Source organism: Thalassophryne amazonica, chromosome 6, assembly GCF_902500255.1.
Source record: "Thalassophryne amazonica chromosome 6, fThaAma1.1, whole genome shotgun sequence".
Lineage (NCBI taxonomy): Eukaryota > Metazoa > Chordata > Actinopteri > Batrachoidiformes > Batrachoididae > Thalassophryne > Thalassophryne amazonica.
Window position 1 is genome coordinate 6,383,631 of NC_047108.1, and position 22,104 is coordinate 6,405,734.

At 46.1% G+C, this 22,104-nt stretch overlaps 1 protein-coding gene across 19 annotated transcripts in view; it reads right to left on the reverse strand.

Moving 5' to 3' along the window:
- Nucleotides 1–22,104, reverse strand: part of cacna1db (calcium channel, voltage-dependent, L type, alpha 1D subunit, b) — a 497,403-nt gene that overhangs the window by 467,983 nt on the left and 7,316 nt on the right. For all 19 annotated transcript variants that reach the window (XM_034171706.1, XM_034171704.1, XM_034171703.1 and 16 more), the window contains exons 2-4: nucleotides 19,626–19,628; nucleotides 17,194–17,647; nucleotides 12,540–12,645 (exon numbers count right to left, since the gene is read on the reverse strand). In XM_034171706.1, coding sequence (XP_034027597.1) covers nucleotides 12,540–12,645; nucleotides 17,194–17,647; nucleotides 19,626–19,628 — 563 coding nt within the window. The remainder of the gene's footprint in view (nucleotides 1–12,539; nucleotides 12,646–17,193; nucleotides 17,648–19,625; nucleotides 19,629–22,104) is intronic.

A 22,104-nucleotide genomic window follows, 5' to 3' on the forward strand; every position in this document is an offset into this window, starting at 1 on the left:
CAACAACCGCTGTAGGACCTGACGTACATGCTTGACATGGGTCGCAGGATCCGGAGAAAAGATGAGTATATCGTCTAGATATACGAAGACAAACCGATGCAGGAAGTCCCGCAAGACGTCATTAACCAATGCTTGGAACGTCGCGGGCGCATTGGTGAGGCCGAACGGCATGACCAGGTACTCAAAGTGACCTAACGGGGTGTTAAATGCCGTCTTCCACTCGTCTCCCTCCCGGATCCGAACCAGGTGATAAGCATTCCTAAGATCCAATTTCGTGAAAATTTGGGCTCGTGCAGGGGCGTGAACACTGAATCCAACAGAGGTAACGGGTATCGGTTGCGAACCGTGATCTTGTTCAGCCCTCTGTAATCAATGCATGGATGGAGTCCGCTGTCCTTCTTGCCCACAAAAAAGAAACCAGCACCCATCGGGGAGGTGGAGTTCTGGATCAACCCGGCAGCTAACGAGTCCCGGATGTAGGTCTCCATTGATTCGCGTTCTGGACGTGAGAGGTTGTACAGCTTGCTGGACGGGTACTCAGCGCCCGGTATCAAATCAATGGCACAATCGTACGGACGGTGTGGGGGCAGCGTGAGTGCCAGATCCTTGCTGAAGACGTCAGCAAGGTCATGGTACTCAGCTGGCACCGCCGCCAGATTGGGGGGGACTAAAACCTCCTCCTTAGCTGTCACACCGGGTGGAACCGAGGATCCTAAACACTCCCGGTGGCAGGTTTCGCTCCACTGAACCACAACCCCAGACGGCCAATCAATCCGGGGATTGTGTTTTAACACCCATGGAAAACCCAAAATCACTCGAGAGGTAGAAGGTGTTACATAAAACACAATCTCCTCCCTGTGATTCCCAGACGCAACCAATGTCACTGGCTGGGTCTGGTGTGTGATTAGTGGAAGAAGGGTGCCATCTAGTGCCCGCACCGACAATGGTGACGGTAAGGCCACTAGAGGGAGCCCATCCTCCTTTGTCCATCTGCTATCCAGCAGATTCCCCTCTGACCCCGTGTCCACCAGTGCTGGGGCGTGAAGGGTTAGATCCCCACTCAGGATCGTGACTGGGATACGTGCAGATTGTCGGGGTCTCCCCGCATGGGTGTTGTGACCCACCCTTATGTAGAAGAATTTTTAGGTCCTTATTTGAACTATGATGAACTATCAAGTGTCCTGATCCGAACTGTATGTCCTCTGGTTGAACTAGCAGGTGTTCAACCCAAAAAAAAGGGCTCTATTAGTCATTCAGTCTGTCAGGGGCTTTCCAAGGCCTCTTAGGTGCTTTCCCGCAGGCCACGTGCGAGGGGCCTCGGGCCAGCTGCACCTGTGGCTGAGGCCACGTGCGGGGGGCCTCAGGCCAGCTGCACCTGTGGCTGAAGGTCTTTTAAAAAAATCAGTTGTAAATCCTTCACGTTTTAAGGGGAGCGTTTGTCACATTGAAATAATGGCCTAACACCAGCTTAGGGTTCACTAGAGGACGCTTCCAATAGAAAACCATGTCTTGGGAATGAAATAAATAAAAAAGTCGAAGGAGGAGCGATGCCCGCGGGTCTCAAATAAATAGATGAGCGCGGTTGTCACATATTCAGTCTCTCTAGAGGACTCAGTTTGTCTAAGCTCTGTGTCGAAGGCTTAAATAAACTTAAAAACTCTGTGCATTTTATCTTGGTTATGGCTGAATTATTCTAAAGTGTTGTGTCCTTTTCTAGCATATCACTTGCAATTAGTTTGTGTTATCTAAAAGACGACATCCCAAGAAGACTAAAGACGAACCACGACACTTAGCCCAGTCTCTAAGGACGAGTGCTGCTGTTTTGACCGTTTGGGGCATTCTCTCTGTGTGTGCTCGGTTGAGCTGCAGAGAAAACACTCTCCACGGATCAGCCTCCTTTGTCTCTGATCTGATCGCTCTTTGGCCCTGCTCGTTTCCATAGCAACGTCAGCAGGGGGAGCTGTCGTCACGTGGAGAGCCCTGGCTGTGGAGCGTGGGGAAAACGGCTCCCTTTCGGACCCGGGAGGAAGAGGGACGGCTTGTGCCTGACCACGCCCTTCGTCTCGCTCCTGTCAGTGTTCTGTTAATCGGTTGTCTAACCGTATATCCAGGTCGATAAGCCCATCTAAATCCCGCGGCTCGTCCTTCGTCACCAGGTGCTCCTTGAGGACCAGAGACAGTCCGTTTACAAAGGCGGCGCAGAGCGCAACAGCATTCCAGCCGGCTCGCGCTGCGGAAGCGGACCAGAGCTGTGGTCTTATACACCTCTCTGCGGCTTCTCTCCCCCTGCCATCCCCTCATTACCCCATCCCTGTAGGGACGGTGCCTGCTCCCAGACCACCAATGACCAGCAAAAATCTATTTAAGCATAAAAATTCAAAAAGAAAAAATAATATAGCACCTTCAACTGTACCACAGACTAAACAGTTAAATGTGGTCTATTAAACATTAGGTCTCTCTCTTCTAAGTCCATGTTGGTAAATAATATAATAATTGATCAACGTATTGATTTATTCTGCCTAACAGAAACCTGGTTACAGCAGGATGAATATGTTAGTTTAAATGAGTCAACACCCCCGAGTCACACTAACTGTCAGAATGCTCGTAGCACGGGCCGGGGCGGAGGATTAGCAGCAATCTTCCATTCCAGCTTATTAATTAATCAAAAACCTAGACAGAGCTTTAATTCATTTGAAGGCTTGTCTCTTAGTCTTGTCCATCCAAATTGGAAGTCCCAAAAACCAGTTTTATTTATTATTATCTATCGTCCACCTGGTCGTTACTGTGAGTTTCTCTGTGAATTTTCAGACCTTTTGTCTGACTTAGTGCTTAGCTCAGATAAGATAATTATAGTGGGCGATTTTAACATCCACACAGATGCTGAGAATGACAGCCTCAACACTGCATTTAATCTATTATTAGACTCTATTGGCTTTGCTCAAAAAGTAAATGAGTCCACCCACCACTTTAATCATATCTTAGATCTTGTTCTGACTTATGGTATGGAAATAGAAGACTTAACAGTATTCCCTGAAAACTCCCTTCTGTCTGATCACTTCTTAATAACATTTACCCTGATGGACTACCCTGCAGTGGGGAATAAGTTTCATTACACTAGAAGTCTTTCAGAAAGCACTGTAACTAGGTTTAAGGATATGATTCCTTCTTTATGTTCTCTAATGTCATATACCAACACAGAGCAGAGTAGCTACCTAAACTCTGTAAGGGAGTTAGAGTATCTCGTCAATAGTTTTACATCCTCATTGAAGACAACTTTGGATGCTGTAGCTCCTCTGAAAAAGAGAGCTTTAAATCAGAAGTGTCTGACTCCGTGGTATAACTCACAAACTCGTAGCTTAAAGCAGATAACCCGTAAGTTGGAGAGGAAATGGCGTCTCACTAATTTAGAAGATCTTCACTTAGCCTGGAAAAAGAGTTTGTTGCTCTATAAAAAAGCCCTCCGTAAAGCTAGGACATCTTTTTACTCATCACTAATTGAAGAAAATAAGAACAACCCCAGGTTTCTTTTCAGCACTGTAGCCAGGCTGACAAAGAGTCAGAGCTCTATTGAGCTGACTATTCCATTATCTTTAACTAGTAATGACTTCATGACTTTCAGTACCTCCTCTTCAGCGGCCCACACAACAACTTCACCACAATGATGGAAAAGAAATATGATACGACTTTTGAGAAGCGCTCTCTCTCTCTCTCTCTCTCTCTCTCTCATTTTATAGGCATGAATGTATTAAAACAATGTTGTCAACAGTAACACAGTGAGGAAAATAAGTATTTGAACACTCTGTGGTTTTGCAAGTTCTCCACTTAGAATTCATGGAGGGGTCTGAAATTTTCATCGTAGGTGCATGTCCAAAGTGAGAGACATAATACTTATTTGCGGCAGTAACATACAAATAAATTATTAAAAAAATCATACATTGTGATTTCCAGATTTTTTTTTTAGATTATGTCTCTCACAGTGGACATGCACCTAAGATGAAAATTTCAGACCCCTCCATGATTTCTAAGTGGAGAACTTGCAAAAAACTTTGTTCAAATACTTATTTTCCTCACTGTAAATAATTAAATGATATAATAAACAATAGCAACATTCAAATGCTGGTGCGATTAGCCACAATTTACGTATTATCCGATTAGATGACTAAAATCATCGGTGACTAGTCGAGTGTAAAAATAATCGTTTGTGGCAGCTCTACGGATAATGCTTTGATTTGTTTCCATGGGTTTTTGAGTTGTACATATTTGTACTATTTTACACCTAATAAATCTTTCCTTGTTTGCATAGTTTTCCATTTCTGGATGTTCAAAGACCAGGGCCCGTATGCACAAAGCAGCCTAAGGCTAAAACTAGCTCCTAGTGACGTTATTCTAAGTGAAATCTTGGAATTTCTTGAATTCTTAGACATTTCTTAGAATTTTCCCTTGGTGAGATGAAAGTTGGTCACAAAGGACCTTAGGCCTTAAGAGAGCTCCTAAGGTGCCAAACTGGTAAGAGGAGGGAGGAGGACTTTTATGAAGCCTAAGAGTGTCTTAAACAGAGAAGCTGGTGGAAAAGACACAGAGGAAGCAGAGATAATCTGCGTATGCAGAATGACAGTCAGTAACATGGTACCAGCTTGATCTATGTAATTATTTTATGTTAATTTACTGTCCTAATGTTTGTCCCTGTGGTGATGCGGGACCGTCGTGTGACTATCCAAGAAATTGGAACCTGCCGACTGAGCAAAAGCATCTTCGTGTTGAAGTCTCACAGGACATGTTGTGACATGCCCACCTCTTCCACAATTCCTCGGATAGTCACACGACTGAAAAGCCACCGAAAGCCGTCTGAATCATCCGAATGGTGGAAGAGGTGGGCTTCATTTTTCGGAGTCACAGCATGTCCTGTGAGACTTCAACACGAAGGTGCTTTTGCTCCGTCAGCAGCTTCGTGTCGAAGCCATCGGCATGAATTTCGCTGCAACTCTTTTCATGGCAAAATCTTCTGTCACAGTGGAATGTGCCGAAAAAGTGCTGATGTCCACCTCTTCTGCAATTTCTCGGATAGTCACACGACGGTCCCACATCACCACAGCGTTCACTTTGGAAATGATCTGGTCATTTCGGCATGTTTTGGCCGACCGGAGCGTGGTGCGCTCTCCACCGTTGTGCGGCCGTCTTTAAACCGGTTGCACCGCTCCTTAATCTGTGTGATGCCCAGAGGATTGTCACCGAAAGCCGTCTGAATAATCCGAATGGTTTCCACATGGCAGTCGCCCAGTTTCTGGCAAAATTTGATGCAGTCGCGCTGCTCCAGTCGTTCCGCCATTTTCCTTGCAAAGAAAATCCGACGAGAGACTACACCCATCCTCACACAAAGGCTGCTTAAGCCTCGGCCCCACCAAGTGAAGAAGGAGCCACGCACCCTGTTTTTTTTGTTTCATGAGCTATCGTGGCATTATAGTGGCTCAGAGTGGCTCTTAGAGGCATTATCTTCAGTTAACGAGGCTCCTCTCTGAGTGTGGTGCTAATTTCAAGATGTTCAAAATTTAGCAACAACAGCGTGGTGCAGTTTGTGTTTGAGTTACTGCGACGGCTTAGAGGCATTTGCATGGTGCTTACGAGTCTGCAAAAAGTCCATTATCCGTTCGCCTGGCACCTTCGCAGGACCTGAGAGGCTATTTTTGGAGCGGCTCCTCCTCTTGCACACACAATTGCACCTGCGCTGGACTATATTTTGTAGTGGATTAATCATTTTCTGCCAAACCTTGGATGTTGAAAACACTTCTAATCACTTCTGGCATCACAGAGGACTGTTTCATCTGGACACTTTTTTCCATCTCTTTCCTGCTCCATGTGGAATGTATTTTGAACAGCTTAAGGTAATTATTTTTAATGTTTTTTATAGCTTGATAAAACAGTTCCTAGCTGTAAAAGTATGTCTGTATGCTGATGTCTGTTGTATGTAAAAGTATGTTAATTTAATATCTTGTTAATGGATCACATGACCTCCGCTGTGTGTGCGCACTTAGGCAAGACCTGAGAGGCTATTTTTGGAGCGGCTGTCTTGCGCACACAATTCCACTGGCTCTGTGCGCTGGACTCTATATAAAATAATTATTTTGTAGCGGATTAATCATTTTCTGTCAAACCTTGGAGGCCGAAAATACCTCTAATCACTTCTGAAATTAATGTATCACATGAGCTCCGCTGTGTGTGCGCACTGAGGCAGTGACTCATCATCATGCTTCAAATGACCATTTAGGCAGAACGCCAGCTCACAAAAGAGTGATATTTCAGTCAATATTGGACGAACACAAAGTTAAAATTTGGGTGACTGCGTGAAAGTGGATGTGTGTTTAAAGCCATGGAAAATAATAACTCCAGTGGAGCAGCTAAGAGCAGGAGCTGTGCGGCAACACAGGTGGAAAGCGCGCAAAAGACCGATTTTGAAGACATAACACAAAGTTAAAAGTTGTATCATGGTGACTTGTAAGCTGCGGAAGAAATAAAGAAATATATATATTGAAAATGATCCACAGGTATATATAATAAAACAGCCACCTCATTCTGTATGCATAACGGCACCGCGCGCAAAAGAGTATTTTTGCAGAAATAAATGGACGAACACAAAGTTAAAGTGGATTCACGTTGTAAAAATGACTGTGCTTAAAGCCAGTGAAAAAATAAAGCTAGCAAGCCACGGATGGAAAGGAAGCCAGAAAGAGCAGAGAGGCGGCTGTCCATGAAAGGACAACAGCAGCGCGCACGCAAAAGAGTGCTTTTGCAGAAATAAACGGACGAACACAAAGTCAAAAGTGGAATCACGTTGTAAAAATGATTGTGCTTAAAGCCAGGGAAAAAATAAAGCCAGCAAGCCACAGATGGAACGGAAGCCAGAAAGAGCAGAGAGGCGGCTGTCCATGAAAGGAGAACAGCAGCACGCGCGCGCAAAAGAGCGATTTTGCAGAAATAAACGGACAAACATAAAGTTTTGTGTGTTTAAAGCCGCAAAAAAAAAAAAAAAAAAAGAAGCCAGAGAGCACAGAGGCGGCTCTCCAGGAACCCGTGGTTCGGGTCTAGCTGGTCAGGTGCATTACAGGTGGACTGCAGCCTGGCACACAGCGCACAACTGCGGAACTGTGATGGAGTGTCTATTTTTGGACTGCGTTTAAAAAAAAAAAGAAGGGACATCTTTAAATGCTGCTGTGAATCTGTGAATTGAAAACACACACTTTAAAGGGACCAGGTGTGGGAGGGCTGGAGGTTTGGACCAAACTCATGCCTAAACGTGCGCCAACATGGCGTTATCTTGGCGCTATCATGGCACTACGTGGCTTAGTGTGGCTGATGCGAGCCATTCGAGGCTGTAATGACAGGTCGGTCGTGGCTCACGAGAGGCTGCTACGTGGCACATGCGGGGTACAGAGAGGCACATAGTGGCACCTTCATAGTGGATACGTGATAAGCCTCAGTCCCACCGAGGGAAGAAGGAGCCACACACCCTGTTTTTTTTGTTTCATGAGCTATCGTGGCATTATAGTGGCTCAGAGTGGCTCTTAGAGGCATTATCTTCAGTTAACAAGGCTCCTCTCTGAGCGTGGCGCTAATTTCAAGATGTTCAAAATTTAGCAACAACAGCGTGGCGCAGTTTGTGTTTGAGTTACTGCGACGGCTTAGAGGCATTTGCGTGGTGCTTACGAGTCTACAAAAAGTCCATTAACCATGCGCCTGGCACCTTCACAGGACCTGAGAGGCTATTTTTGGAGCGGCTCCTCCTCTTGCGCACACAATTGCACCTGCTCTGTGCGCTGGACTCTATATATTTTGTAGTGGATTAATCATTTTCTGCCAAACCTTGGATGTTGAAAACACTTCTAATCACTTCTGGAATCACAGAGGACTGTTTCATCTGGACACTTTTTTCCTCTCTTTCCTGCTCCATGTGGAATGTATTTTGAACAGCTTAAGGTAATTATTTTTAATGTTTTTTATAGCTTGATAAAACAGTTCCTTGCTATAAAAGTATGTCTGTATGTTGATGTCTGTTGTATGTAAAAGTATGTTGATTTAATATCTTGTTAATGGATCACATGACCTCCGCTGTGTGTGCGCACTGAGGCAGGACCTGAGAGGTTATTTTTGGAGCAGGTCTCCTCTTTGCGCACCAAATTCCACCTGCTCTGTGCGCTGGACTCTATATAAAATAATTATTTTGTAGCGGATTAATCATTTTCTGTCAAACCTTGGATGCTGAAAACACCTCTAATCACTTCTGAAATTAATGTATCACATGAGCTCCGCTGTGTGTGCGCACTGAGGCAGTGACTCATCATCACGCTTCAAACGAGCATTTAGGCAGAACGCCAGCTCACAAAAGAGTCAATCAAAAGAGTCAGTCAATACTGGACGAACACAAAGTTAAAATTTGGGTGACTGCGTGAAAATAGATGTGTGTTTAAAGCCATGGAAAATAATAACTCCAGTGCGGCAACACAGGTGGAGAGCGCGCAAAAGACCGATTTTGAAGACATAACACAAAGTTAAAAGTTGTATCATGGTGACTTGTAAGCTGCGGAAGAAATAAAGAAATATATATATTGGAAATGATCCACAGGTGTATATAATAAAACGGCCACCTCATTCTGTATGCAGAACGGCACCGCGCGCAAAAGAGCGCTTTTGCAGAAATAAACAGATGAACACAAAGTCAAAAGTGGATTCACGTTGTAAAAATGATTGTGCTTAAAGCCAGTGAAAAAATAAAGCCAGCAAGCCACGGATGGAATGGAAGCCAGAAAGAGCAGAGAGGCGGCTGTCCATGAAAGGACAACAGCAGCGCGCGCGCAAAAGAGCGATTTTGCAGAAATAAACGGACAAACATAAAGTTTTGTGTGTTTAAAGCCGCAAAAAAACAAAAACAAAAACAACAATTAATATCAGTCAATATCAGCAGATTCTTGAGAACAATGTCCAAGATTCAGTGACAAACTTGAAGTTGCGTCAGTGCTGGATCTTTCAACAAGACAACGAGCCTAAACACTGCTCAAAATCTACTAAGGCATTCATGCAGAGGAACAAGTACAATGTTCTGGAATGGCCATCTCAGTACCCAGACCTGAATATTCTCGAAAATCTGTGATTTTAAGCAGACTGTCCGTGCTCAGAGACCAACAAACCTGAATGAACTGGAGATGTTTTGTAAAGAAGAATGGTCCAAAATACCTTCAACCAGAATCCAGACTCTCATTGGAAGCTATAGGAAGTGTTTCTATAGGCTGTTATTTCTGCAAAAGGAGGATCTACTAAATATTGATGTATTTTTTCTGTTGGGGTGCCCAAATGTATGCACCTGCCTAATTTTGTTTAAAGAATTATAGCACACTTTCTGTAAATCCTACAAACTTCATTTCACTTCTCAAATATCACTGTGTTTGTCTGTTATATATTTAACTGAAATTGCTGATCCAAACAACCAATGACTTATAAAGGAAAATCATGGAAATCATCAGGAGTGCCCAAACTTTTACATACAACTGTAGCAAGAAAAGCCTACAGTGTCTTGGCCGTTCATGGCACATGACTGCCCACCTTTGCTCTATGATCTGTGGATCATATGGACAATGGATCTGGTAAGTATTCACAGCGCTTCACTTTTTCCACATTTTGTTATGTTACAGCCTTATTTCAAAATGGAATAAATTAATTTCTTCCCTCAAAGTTCTACTCACAACACCCCATAATTACAACATAAAAAAGGTTTTTAAAAATTTTTGCAAATTTATTAAAAATAAAAAGCTAAGAAATCACATAAGGATTCACAACCTTTGTTCAATACTTTGTTAATGCACCTTTGGCAGCAATTCCAGCCTTAAGTCTTCTTGAATATTCCTGAAATTTTTTTTCCCTGAAAAGCCTTCAGTTAATTCAAAATGCTGTAGCTAGAGTACTGACGGGGACTAGAAGGAGAAAGCATATCTCGCCCATATTGGCCTCTCTTCATTGGCTTCCTGTTAATTCTAGAATAGAATTTAAAATTCTTCTTCTTACTTATAAGGTTTTGAATAATCAGGTCCCATCTTATCTTAGGGACCTCATAGTACCATATCACCCCAATAGAGCGCTTCGCTCTCAGACTGCAGGCTTACTTTTAGTTCCTAGGGTTTGTAAGAGTAGAATGGGAGGCAGAGCCTTCAGCTTTCAGGCTCCTCTCCTGTGGAACCAGCTCCCAATTCGGATCAGGGAGACAGACACCCTCTCTACTTTTAAGATTAGGCTTAAAACTTTCCTTTTTTCTAAAGCTTATAGTTAGGGCTGGATCAGGTGACTCTGAACCATCCCTTAGTTATGCTGCTTTAGACTTAGACTGCTGGGGGGTTTCCCATGATGCACTGAGTGTTTCTTTCTCTTTTTGCTCTGTATGCACCACTCTGCATTTAATCATTAGTGATTGATCTCTGCTCCCCTCCACAGCATGTCTTTTTCCTGGTTGTCTCCCTCAGCCCCATCCAGTCCCAGCAGAAGACTGCCCCTCCCTGAGCCTGGTTCTGCTGGAGGTTTCTTCCTGTTAAAAAGGAGTTTTTCCTTCCCACTGTCGCCAAGTGCTTGCTCACAGGGGGTCGTTTTGACCGTTGGGGTTTTTCCGTAATTATTGTATGGCTTTGCCTTACAATATAAAGCGCCTTGGGGCAACTGTTTGTTGTGATTTGGCGCTATATAAATAAAATTGATTTGATTTTGAATTGATTTGAATATGATGCCACAAGCTTGGTGCACCTATCGTTGGGCAGTTTGGTCCATTCCTCTTTGCAGCACCTCTCAAGCACCATCAGGTTGGATGGGGAGCATCGGTGCACAGCTATTTTCAGATCTCTCCAGAGATGTTCAATCGGATTCAGGTCTGGGCTCTGGCTGGGCCACTCAAGGACATTCACAGAGTTGTCCTGAAGCTCCTTTGATATCTTGGCTGTGTGTTTAGGGTCATTGTCCTGCTGAAAGATGAACCGTCGCCCCAGTCTGAGGTCAAGAGCGCTCTGGAGCAGGTTTTCATTCAGGATGTCTCTGTACATTTCTGCACTTATCTTTCCCTCCATTCTGACTAGTCTCCCACTTCCTGCTGCTGAAAAACATCCCCACAGCATGATGCTGCCACCACCATGCTTCACTGTAGGGATGGTGACTGGTTTCCTCCAAACATGACACCTGACATTCACGCCAAAGAGTTTAATCTTTGTGTCATCAGACCAGAGAATTTTGTTTCTCGTCGTCTGAGAGTCCTTCAGGTACCTGTAGGGGTTTCCCGATTTTCCCATTTTAATGTGTAGCTTAATTTGGGGAGTGAACTCATAAGACTCAAAAACTGACAGGAAACAGACTTCAGTTTTAGATGTTGTATTGAAAAATGCCTTCACTAAACAGAGAATTGCTACCACAGCTTGCAAGCTGCCTTCACCCAAACAGCGCTCTGCCTGCTTCTTCCACCTGCCCTCAACTCCACCCCCAGAAGGACAGGTCATTGCCCTCAGGGTGGGTCAGTAAAGTTATGTGATTGGTTGAAAAATATGGGCAAAAGTAAAACTGTGTTTTGTCTAGGTAGCGTGGTAAGCAAAAGAACAGTACGTATCATGGCGTCCCAGAGGAGATATGAAGTTATCAGATAGACAGAGAACACTGCCATGAGACATACTGCCCAACATGCCTTTTGGCAAACTCCATGTGGGCTGCCATGTGCCATTTTACTAAGAAGTGGCTTCCGTCTGGCCACTCTGCCATAAAGGCCTGATTGGTGGATTGCTGCAGAGCTGGTTGTCCTTCTGGAAAGTTCTCCTCTCTCCACAGAAGAATGCTGGAGCTGTGACAGTGTGACCATCTGGTTCTTGGTCACCTCACTGACTAAGGCCCCTCTCCCCTGATCGGTCAGTTTACACGGGATGCCAGCTCTAGGAAGAGTCCAGGTGGATCTGAACGCCTTCCATTTGCAGATGATGAAGGCCACTGTGCTCACTGGGACCTTCAAAGCAGCAGAAATGTTTCTGTACCCTTTCCCACATTTGTGCCTCGAGACAATCCTGTCTCAGAGGTCTACAGACAATTCCTTTGACTTCATGCTTGGTTTGTGCTCTGACATGCACTGTCAACTGCCTTTCCAAATCATGTCCAATCAACTGATTTTACCCCAGGTGCACTCAAATTAAGCTGTAGAAACATCTCAAAGATGATCAGTGGAAACAGGATGCACCTGAGTTCAGTTTTGAGCTTCATGGCAAAGTCTGTGAATACTTACGTACATGCGATTTCTTAGTTTGTTTGTTTTGGGGTTTTTTTTTCACATGTACACGTTTTCCCATAAATTTGAAAGGTTTTCATTTCTGTCTGTCATGTATGTTATACCTATCTCTTTATACCACACCATGGATAATCCTCGTGTATTTTAAAATAACCAGCTGATGACCATTTTTAACAATAGGAATACACAAAGCAGTGTATCAACTTACGTATATACCCAAGCAAGTATCACTTCATTATTGTCCAGTGTTACTCACCAGCTCTTGGTTGGTGAAATTGGAGTCATCTCCAGGGAAAGGGATGTAGATGGCTAAGGCCACACAGTTAGCAAAAATAGACAACAGTATAAAGATATCAAATGGTCTGGAAAAGACAGTTAAGGAACCCAGTCTTTTACCAGTAAATACAAAAATTTTCTCCGCGCTTTGTCTACCACTTCCCATCAGGCACCTAACCTGGATCTCCTCAGTGCAACAAAGCCATAATGGCATCCTATCTGGTGTAAAATTTTAAAGTCAGCCAGCTCATACGAGGTCTATTAGAAAAGTATCCGACCTTAATATTTTTTTCAAAAACCATATGGATTTGAATCACGTGTGATTGCGTCAGACAAGCTTGAACCCTCGTGCGCATGCGTGAGTTTCTCCACGCCTGTCGGTTGCGTCATTCGCCTGTGAGCAGGCTTTGAGTGAGGAGTGGTCCAGCCCCTTGCCAGATTTTCATTGTCAGGAAATGGCGGAATGATTTGGGCTTTTTTTCCATCAGAATTTTTTCAGAAATTGTTAGAGACTGGCAGCTGGAAACCATTAGAAAAATTTATCTGGCTTTCAGTGAAAATGTTACGGGCTTGGTAGAGAATAAGACACAGCCGCTGGGGGCCGTCCCTTATTCTCTACCAAGCCCGTAACATTTTCACCGAAAGCCAGATATATTTTTCTAATGGTTTCCAGCTGCCAGTCTCTAAGAGTTTCTGAAAAAATTCTGATGGAAAAAAGCCCAAATCATTCCGCCATTTCCTGGCAATGAAACAACGATGAGGGGCTGGACCACTCCTCACTCAAAGCCTGCTCACAGGCGAATGACACAACCGACAGGCGTGGAAAAACTCACGCATGCGCACGAGGGTTCAAGCTTGTCTGACGCAATCACACGTGATTCAAATCCATATGGTTTTTGAAAAAAATAATAAGGTCCGATACTTTTCTAATAGACCTCGTATGTTTGTGTTTCACTCATATGCACACAGACCAGATTTTAAAAACATTATAAAGGTGTATAGTACCTCGAAAGGTTAGTAAAGGCTAACAAGGAGATGAAGCATGTTCAAATTTAAACTACAGCTCTTTGCACAGAATCTGTACAACAGTGCCTTACCAATAATGGCTGGCTGATAATAGCAACCAATATGAGCCTTTCAGAAACGTATCTATCTGCGTTATGTTTACTGATATGAAAACTTTTATTTTACCAAATAAACAAAGCAGAAATTGCTTTGGCTGTTAGAAATGGTGCCACTACGTACTTTGTCCAGCAGATGGTGGTCCGACATCGTTGTTTACAATTCTGGCAAGTGTGGCTTGGACCCCCCATCACCCCTTATTCATATTAGCTACAAGAGACAGAGGCAAAGTGACCAACTGCAATTCGTTTTCATCATGTTTGTTTTACAGTGACAAGAGACAAGTGGTCATGATGTCACCAGCTAGGCAGGGCCAGAATGGCAACTGCCAATCAGTGAAGGCAGCATGATGTTTGTTGGCTGGTTGCTGGTTATAGTTACTGATATTAAAGTTTATGTTTAAACTGTAAAACATCAAGCCTCATTTACATTTCTTTGTCATCAACATCTGATAAAATGTTAAGAATCATTGCCATTTTTATGTATATATGGGTAGCTATATAGGCATCAATTTTTTTACTCCCTAATATTGGTATCAGCCACCCAAGAATGCATATCGGTCAGGCTCCAGTACCAACAAAAGGAATGGACACTGGGTGTTATGTGTCGGACGCAGGACGGAGAACCGACCAGCGTTTGAAGGACCCAGTATAAAATAAGCAGAGCACGGTACAAAAGATAACTGACTTTAATAACATAACAGTGATGTGATAATACAAACAAATAAGTGCGCGGTCTGGCGTGGTGGAATGCTGGTGTGCTCCCAGCAGCACCAACGGTCCGGAGCCAGAAACAGTTCGGACCCAAGGACCCCGCCGACACCCCCCAGGTGGCCGTGACAAACCGAGTCTGTGAAAGAAGAAACCATCATGTGAGTCCACACTCCACACACAGAGAGACCACTCAAAGGCGTACACAAACAGCAAACACTTCCTGGCTTAATTACTAATCAGCTTCCCACTCTGCAGGCATGGAACACCCAGTTCACATTCTTCACTGCAGTGGAAGCTGAACAAACGACTAACATAACAGCTCAATATAATAAGGTGTGAGGGACACCACATTTACTGACTGTACTCATGTTAGTCACAAAACCTAACGTACCTCAGGAAGTGTGCTGACGAGCGTGAGACCTCACCCCCTCCTCTTTCACAGACCATGGCATCAAACCTGGACGTTCTCTGCATCCATAATGATGAGATGGCTCCCAAGACGACGATCTCACCCGTCTGGTCACAAGGTCGAGTCTCTGGCAAATACACACTGTGTACTCCAGACTTAAATGCCACCATGCTCCAATCCGTGTAGATGCACCACAGCTGTGAGTCCTGACGAGCTGCACATGATCAGCCTCAGGTGATCAGGGTGAGGTCCTGATAACTCAGCCACACAGCCACTCAGTCCTAAACGCATGCCACCTGGAAGGAAAAACAAAAGACAGAAAACAGAAGACAAACAAAAGCCAGCCAGGCACGCCAGGCACCCCAGCCACAACACTGGGTCCACTTAAACCAGGGTACTCATACAATCTACATTCAATCAAGAGTCACATTCATTCACAGACCTAATGAGGGTTTTTGTGATGGCAGGAAAAAAAAACTGAGAACCTGGAGGGAACCCATGTAAACACGGCAAGAACACGCAAGCTCCATAAAGAAAGGAAGTGGAAATTGGTAGAACTGAACCTCAGACTTTCTTCTTGTGAGACAACAACGCTAACCACTATTTCTCAGTGGTTTGTGATGTCAGAAGGCCAGATATCAAAATAATGGAAAGAGATTCAAAGAAAAAAGTATGAGTCTCCTTTTCTATATTTGGCCAAAACTTGCTTGTCTCATGAACCATCCCTTCACAAAGCACTGGCAAAGTCTGTCCTCTATTTTTATAGATGGAGGTGATCACCTCGCCCCTAACCCTTTTGATCGCAGGGGTGCAGCATTACTCCTCCCTCACAGTTTGGTGAGAATGACAATGTCAAGGTCACGGTACAGTTCAGATCAGATCACGGCACATCGCTGTCAGGTTTCCTCCTACAGATACAGAACAAAAAAACTTAAGATTTAATAATATTACTTGAAATTGCCTTGATGACATACACTCAACAAAAATATAAACGCAACACTTTTGGTTTTGCTCCCATTTTGTATGAGATGAACTCAAAGATCTAAAACTTTTTCCACATACACAATATCACCATTTCCCTCAAATATTGTTCACAAACCAGTCTAAATCTGTGATAGTGAGCACTTCTCCTTTGCTGAGATAATCCATCCCACCTCACAGGTGTGCCATATCAAGATGCTGATTAGACACCATGATGGTGCACAGGTGTGCCTTAGACTGCCCACAATAAAAGGCCACTCTGAAAGGTGCAGTTTTATCACACAGCACAATGCCACAGATGTCGCAAGATTTGAGGGAGCGTGCAATTGGCATGCTGACAGCAGGAATGTCAACCAGAGCTGTTGCTTGTGTATTGAATGTTCATTTCTCTACCATAAGCCGTCTCCAAAGGCGTTTCAGAGAATTTGGCAGTACATCCATCCAGCCTCACAACCGCAGACCACGTGTAACCACACCAGCCCAGGACCTCCACATCCAGCATGTTCACCTCCAAGATCGTCTGAGACCAGCCACTCGGACAGCTGCTGGAACAATCAGTTTGCATAACCAAAGAATTTCTGCACAAACTGTCAGAAACCGTCTCAGGGAAGCTCATCTGCATGCTCGTCGTCCTCATCGGGGTCTCAACCTGGCTCCAGTTCGTCGTCGTAACCGACTTGAGTGGGCAAATGCTCACATTCGCTGGCATTTGGCACGTTGGAGAGGTGTTCTCTTCACGGATGATGCGAAGGAGATGTGTTGCACTGCATGAGGCAAATGGTGGTCACACCAGATACTGACTGGTATCCCCCCCCAATAAAACAAAACTGCACCTTTCAGAGTGGCCTTTAATTGTGGGCAGTCTAAGGCACACCTGTGCACTAATCATGGTGTCTAATCAGCATCTTGGTATGGCACACCTGTGAGGTGGGATGGATTATCTCAGCAAAGGAGAAGTGCTCACTATCACAGATTTAGACTGGTTTGTGAACAATATTTGAGGGAAATGGTGATATTGTGTATGTGGAAAAAGTTTTAGATCTTTGAGTTCATCTCATACAAAATGGGAGCAAAACCAAAAGTGTTGCGTTTATATTTTTGTTGAGTGTAGTTTTCTGAACCTTCTACCTAAAGCTTTTACATTATCTTTTACATAATCACACAACAAACATCTGAATATGAAAATTCTATAATAATCCAGAGTCACTGCTGCAGACATTTTTTTTAAGTGGTGCACAATCCACAGTTTGGTACATATAAAATAATTGGAGTTGTTTTCAGCTTCACATTTGTTTTTGTTGTGCACTGTAGTCAATTCTAGCAGAATATTCATTGCTCACCCCCAGTTCCCTTATTCAGTCTACTACACTAAGACATTGTAAGACAAGTGTCTCACGGCAGAAGGATACTTCCACTCCACCAAGCTGATGCAGGCCCGGCGGATGGGGTTGTTGAGCGTGAAGCAGAACAGCGCTCTGGGCGGTCTGCTGTTCGTCGATCCCCCCTGCTTCTTGCTCTTGGTGTACTGCTGCCTCTTCCTCTGTGCCAGCGACCCCACAGGCGCAGGCCCAGTAGTACAAACAGAGGGCCGTGGGTTTACGTTAGACTTTTCAAGCTCACCTTGGGCTTGGCAAGCTGCGTTAATGGCTGCATGCCAAGCCAAGACTGGGCTGACCCCGGACCCCTGAATGCCACTGTTGGCCCCAAGTAGGCCACAGGAGGAGCCGACAGGCTTGCCCATGCTGGCTGGAGCTTGCAGGTTCTCCAGTTCATGAATCTGGTGCAAGTGGGTGTGGCTTCCTGACCAGTGTGCAGAGGCTTCAGCAGAGGGATTGGTCCTGTTGTTGCTGGCATACTGTGCCCCTGGAGGAGAACAGTGGACAAAACAAGACACATGTTACAAGGGAGGGCTACAATATTTCAGTCGATACCTGTTGAGATTGTGTGTTTATTCAAATGTATGCAGAGGGGATAACTTTAAAAAATAAAAACAGCAATCTCACTGTTTGCTTTTACACATCCACAGAAATTGTGCCGTGTAGCCTCCAGATTGAAATACTCTGGCATTTGATTGGATGTCAGAAGCCGCTAACTCCAAGTCAGTATTTCTAATGTCCGATCTAAAGGCATTTCAGTGTATCTGCTGGGGAAAAGGACATCGAGCACCTTTCTGTGATATTTTTATTATCCATCGTGGGAGGAGGACTATCACCAGTTCTCAACCCACTGCCATACTGACAGCAGCACCAAGGTCCACAGCTAACGTCATGGCCCATCAGACAGGATTATTGTATAAAACCTGTCGAACACGACATACAAGTCAGATTCAAGATATCTTTATTTTCACTGTGCAGTCACATGAACAACGAAATTATTGAAAGTAACTTCTGTAAGGTGCACAAGTTAAAAAAAGATGCAGACAATCACACAAATGAAAGCCATATACAATACTGCACATCAAGTTAAAGTGCATGCGCATTCATGTCAGTTATATTAAAGATACATATTAAGAGCTCGAGCAGCCCACAGGAAGAAACAATTTCTCAAATAAAAAAGAATGAAAAGGCTATTCTGTTTACTGCTCACTGTGTTAGTCACCACATTACTGTGACATCAGCTCGGTAACCTCTGACCTCATGGATCTTACACATGGTTCCAGCTTTGAATTCTGATTTGAATAGCTATTCTCGTGCACTTTTCAGGATGGAGGCTCTCACCGCTCAGGTAGAGGCGCGCGCGTCAGGCGCAGCTGCAGCCACCCCTCCTGCGGGCCTGTTGCTTAATAATGATGATCCAGTGGTAGTTCAAAGGTCTCTCCCCCCCTTCTCCCGAAGCTTACATTAGCCCCCCGGAACCGTACAGGGGTTGTGTCGAAACGTGCACGGACTTTCTGATGCAGTGCACGCTTGTTTTTTCACAACGCCCCGTGATGTACGCGTCAGACCACAGCCGGGTGGCTTTTGTGATTAATTTGCTTCGGGGCAAGGCACGCGCCTGGGCTACGGCGCTTTGGGAGCAGAATTCATGGCTCCTGTCGACGTACACTGAGTTTATCAGGGAGTTTCAACAGGTGTTTGATCATCCTTGCAGAGGCGAATCCGCTTCTAATGTGCTACTGTCAATCTGACAGGGGCGCCGGAGTGCCACTGAGTATTCAGTCAACTTCCACGTTGCGGCAGCGAGAGCCGGCTGGAATTCAGTAGCGCTCCACGCCGCCTTTATAAGGGGGCTGTCTCCGGCCCTAAAGGAGCACCTGGTGGCGAAGGATCAGCTGCGGGATTTAGACGGGCTTATCGACTTGGTTATACGGTTAGACAACCGATTAGAAGAACGTCGATGACGGAGCGAGACAAGGGGCGTGGCTGGGCTGACCCTCTCCCTTCCGGGTCTGAAGCAGCGCCGTCCTCCCCCCGCTCCAAAGCCAGCGCACTCCGCGTGACAACAGCTCCCCCTGCTGACGATGTTAGGGACACGAGCAGGAGTGAGCACATGCAGAAAACTGCCCCAAGCGGTCAAAACGACAACGCTCGCCTTTAGAGACTGGGCTAAGGGTGAGCCATAATACTCACGAGGGGAAACCACGTAAATCCACACGACTCCCAGTCACAATCCTCTGTGGGGATTTAACCCTTCATGCCCCAGCACTAATCAAGACGGGGTGAGAGGGGAATCTACTCGACAGTAGATGGGCTAAGGAAGTAGGGCTCCCTCTAGTGGCCCTTCCTTCACCATTGAAGGTGCGGGCACTAGATGGCACCCTTCTTCCATTAATAACACACCAGACACAGCCCTTAACACTGGTTGTGTCTGGAAACCACAGGGTTTGTGTTTTATGGAACACCTTCTACCTCCAGAATTATTTTGGGTTATCCATGGATGAGTAAGCACAATCCCCGGATCGATTGGCCGAATGGGGTTGTGGCTCAATGGAGCGAAACCTGCCACCGGGAGTGTTTAAGATCCTCGGTCCCACCCGGTGCGACTGCTCAAGAGGAGGTCCGAGTTCCCCCCAATCTAACAGCTGTGCCGGCTGAGTACCACGATCTTGTTTTCAGCAAAGATCTGGCTCTCATGCTTCCCCCGCACCGACCGTATGATTGTGCCATTGATTTGATCCCGGGCGCTGAGTATCCGTCCAGTAGGCTGTACAACCTCTCACGCCCTGAGTGCGAATCAATGGAGACCTACATCCGGGACTCTTTAGCTGCCGGGTTAATCCGAAACTCTTCGTCCCCGTTAGGTGCTGGTTTCTTTTTTGAGGGCAAGAAGGACGGCGGACTCCGTCCATGCATTGATTACAGAGGGCTGAATGAGATTACGGTTTGCAACCGATACCCCTTGCCTCTATTGGATTCAGTGTTCACGCCCCTGCATGGAGCCAAAATATTCACTAAACAGGATCTTAGGAATGCTTATCACCTGGTTCGGATCCGGAAGGGAGACGAATGGAAGACGGCATTTAACACCCCGTTAGGTCTCTTTGAGTACCTGGTCATGCCGTTCGGCCTCACTAACACCCCCGCGACGTTCCAAGCATTGTTAAATGATGTCTTGCGGGACTTCCTGCATCGGTTCATCTTCGTATACCTAGACGATGTCCTCATCTTCTCCCCGGATCGTGAGATCCATATTAAGCATGTACGTCAGGTCCTGCAGCGGTTGTTGGAGAACCGGCTGTTTGTGAAGAGCGAGAAGTGCGAGTTCCACCGTACTTCTTTGTCCTTCCTCGGGTTCATCATCTCCTCCAACTCCGTCACACCCGATCCAGCCAACGTAGTGGCGGTGAGAGATTGGCCCCAACCGGCAAGCCATAGGAAGCTGCAACAGTTCCTCTGCTTCGCAAATTTCTACAGGAGGTTCATTAAGAGCTACAGTCAGGTGGTTGGTCCCCTGACAGCCCTGACCTCCCCAAAAGTCCCCTTCGCCTGGTCAGATCGGTGCAAAGCCGCGTTTAGGGAGTTGAAATGCCGGTTTTCGACTGCGCCAGTTCTGATGCAGCCCGATCCTAACCGCCAGTTTGTAGTCGAAGTGGATGCCTCTGACTCAGGGATAGGAGCCGTGCTGTCCCAGAGCAGGGAGTCCGATAAGGTTCTCCACCCTTGTGCCTATTTTTCCCGCAGGTTGACCCCGGCAGAACGGAACTATGACGTCGGCAATCGGGAGCTCCTGGCTGTGAAAGAGGCCCTGGAGGAGTGGAGACATCTGTTGGAGGGAGCTGTGGCTCCATTCACGGTCTTCACCGACCATCGGAACCTGGAATACATCTGGACCGCTAAGTGTCTGAACCCCAAGCAAGCCCATTGGTCACTATTCTTTGGACGTTTTGACTTCTGGATCACCTACTGCCCCGGGACCAAAAACCAAAGGTCTGACACACTGTCCCAGGTGCATGAAGAGGAGGTCAGAACAGAGCTGTCGGATCCACCTGACACCATCATACCGGAGTCCGCTATTGTCACCACCCTTACGTGGGACGTGGAAAACATCGTCAGGGAGGCCCTGACGCGTCACCCGGACCCCGGCGGTGGACCAACAAACAGATTGTACATCCCACCAGATGCAAGAGCTGCGGTCCTGGACTTCTGTCACGGTTCCAAGCTCTCCTGCCATCCAGGGGTGCGAAGAACCGTGGCAGTGGCCCGGCAACGATTCTGGTAGGCGTCAATGGAGACCAATGTCCGGGAGTATGTCCGGGCCTGCACCACCTGCGCCAGGGGCAAGGCTGTGCACCAACTAGAGAAAGGACTCCTCCAGCCGTTGCCGGTGCCTCGACGCCCCTGGTCCCATATAGGCCTGGACTTCGTCACGGGCCTCCCTGCGTCCCAGGGAATGACGATAGTGGACCTGTTCTCCAAGGCGGCCCACTTTGTGGCCCTCCTGAAGCTCCCGACGGCCCAGGAGACAGCAGACCTCCTGGTCCACCACGTCGTGCATCTGCATGGTATCCCCATGAACATCGTCTCAGACCGTGGTCCCCAGTTCTCCTCGCAAGTCTGGAGGAGTTTCTGTAGGGAACTGGGGGCCAGCGTGAGCCTTTCGTCCGGGTACCACCCTCAGTCAAATGGACAAGCAGAGCGGGCTAACCAAGATCTGGAGCAAGCCCTGAGATGTGTGACCTCCGCGCACCCTATGGCCTGGAGTCAATATCTGGCTTGGATCGAGTACGCCCACAATAGTCAAATCTCATCGGCAACCGCCTCTCCCCATTCGAGGTGTGTTTGGGGTACCAGCCCCCATTGTTTCCGGCTGTGGAGGGAGAGGTCGAGGTCCCCTCTGTCCAGGCCCACCTCAGAAGGTACCGTCAGGTATGGCGAACAGCC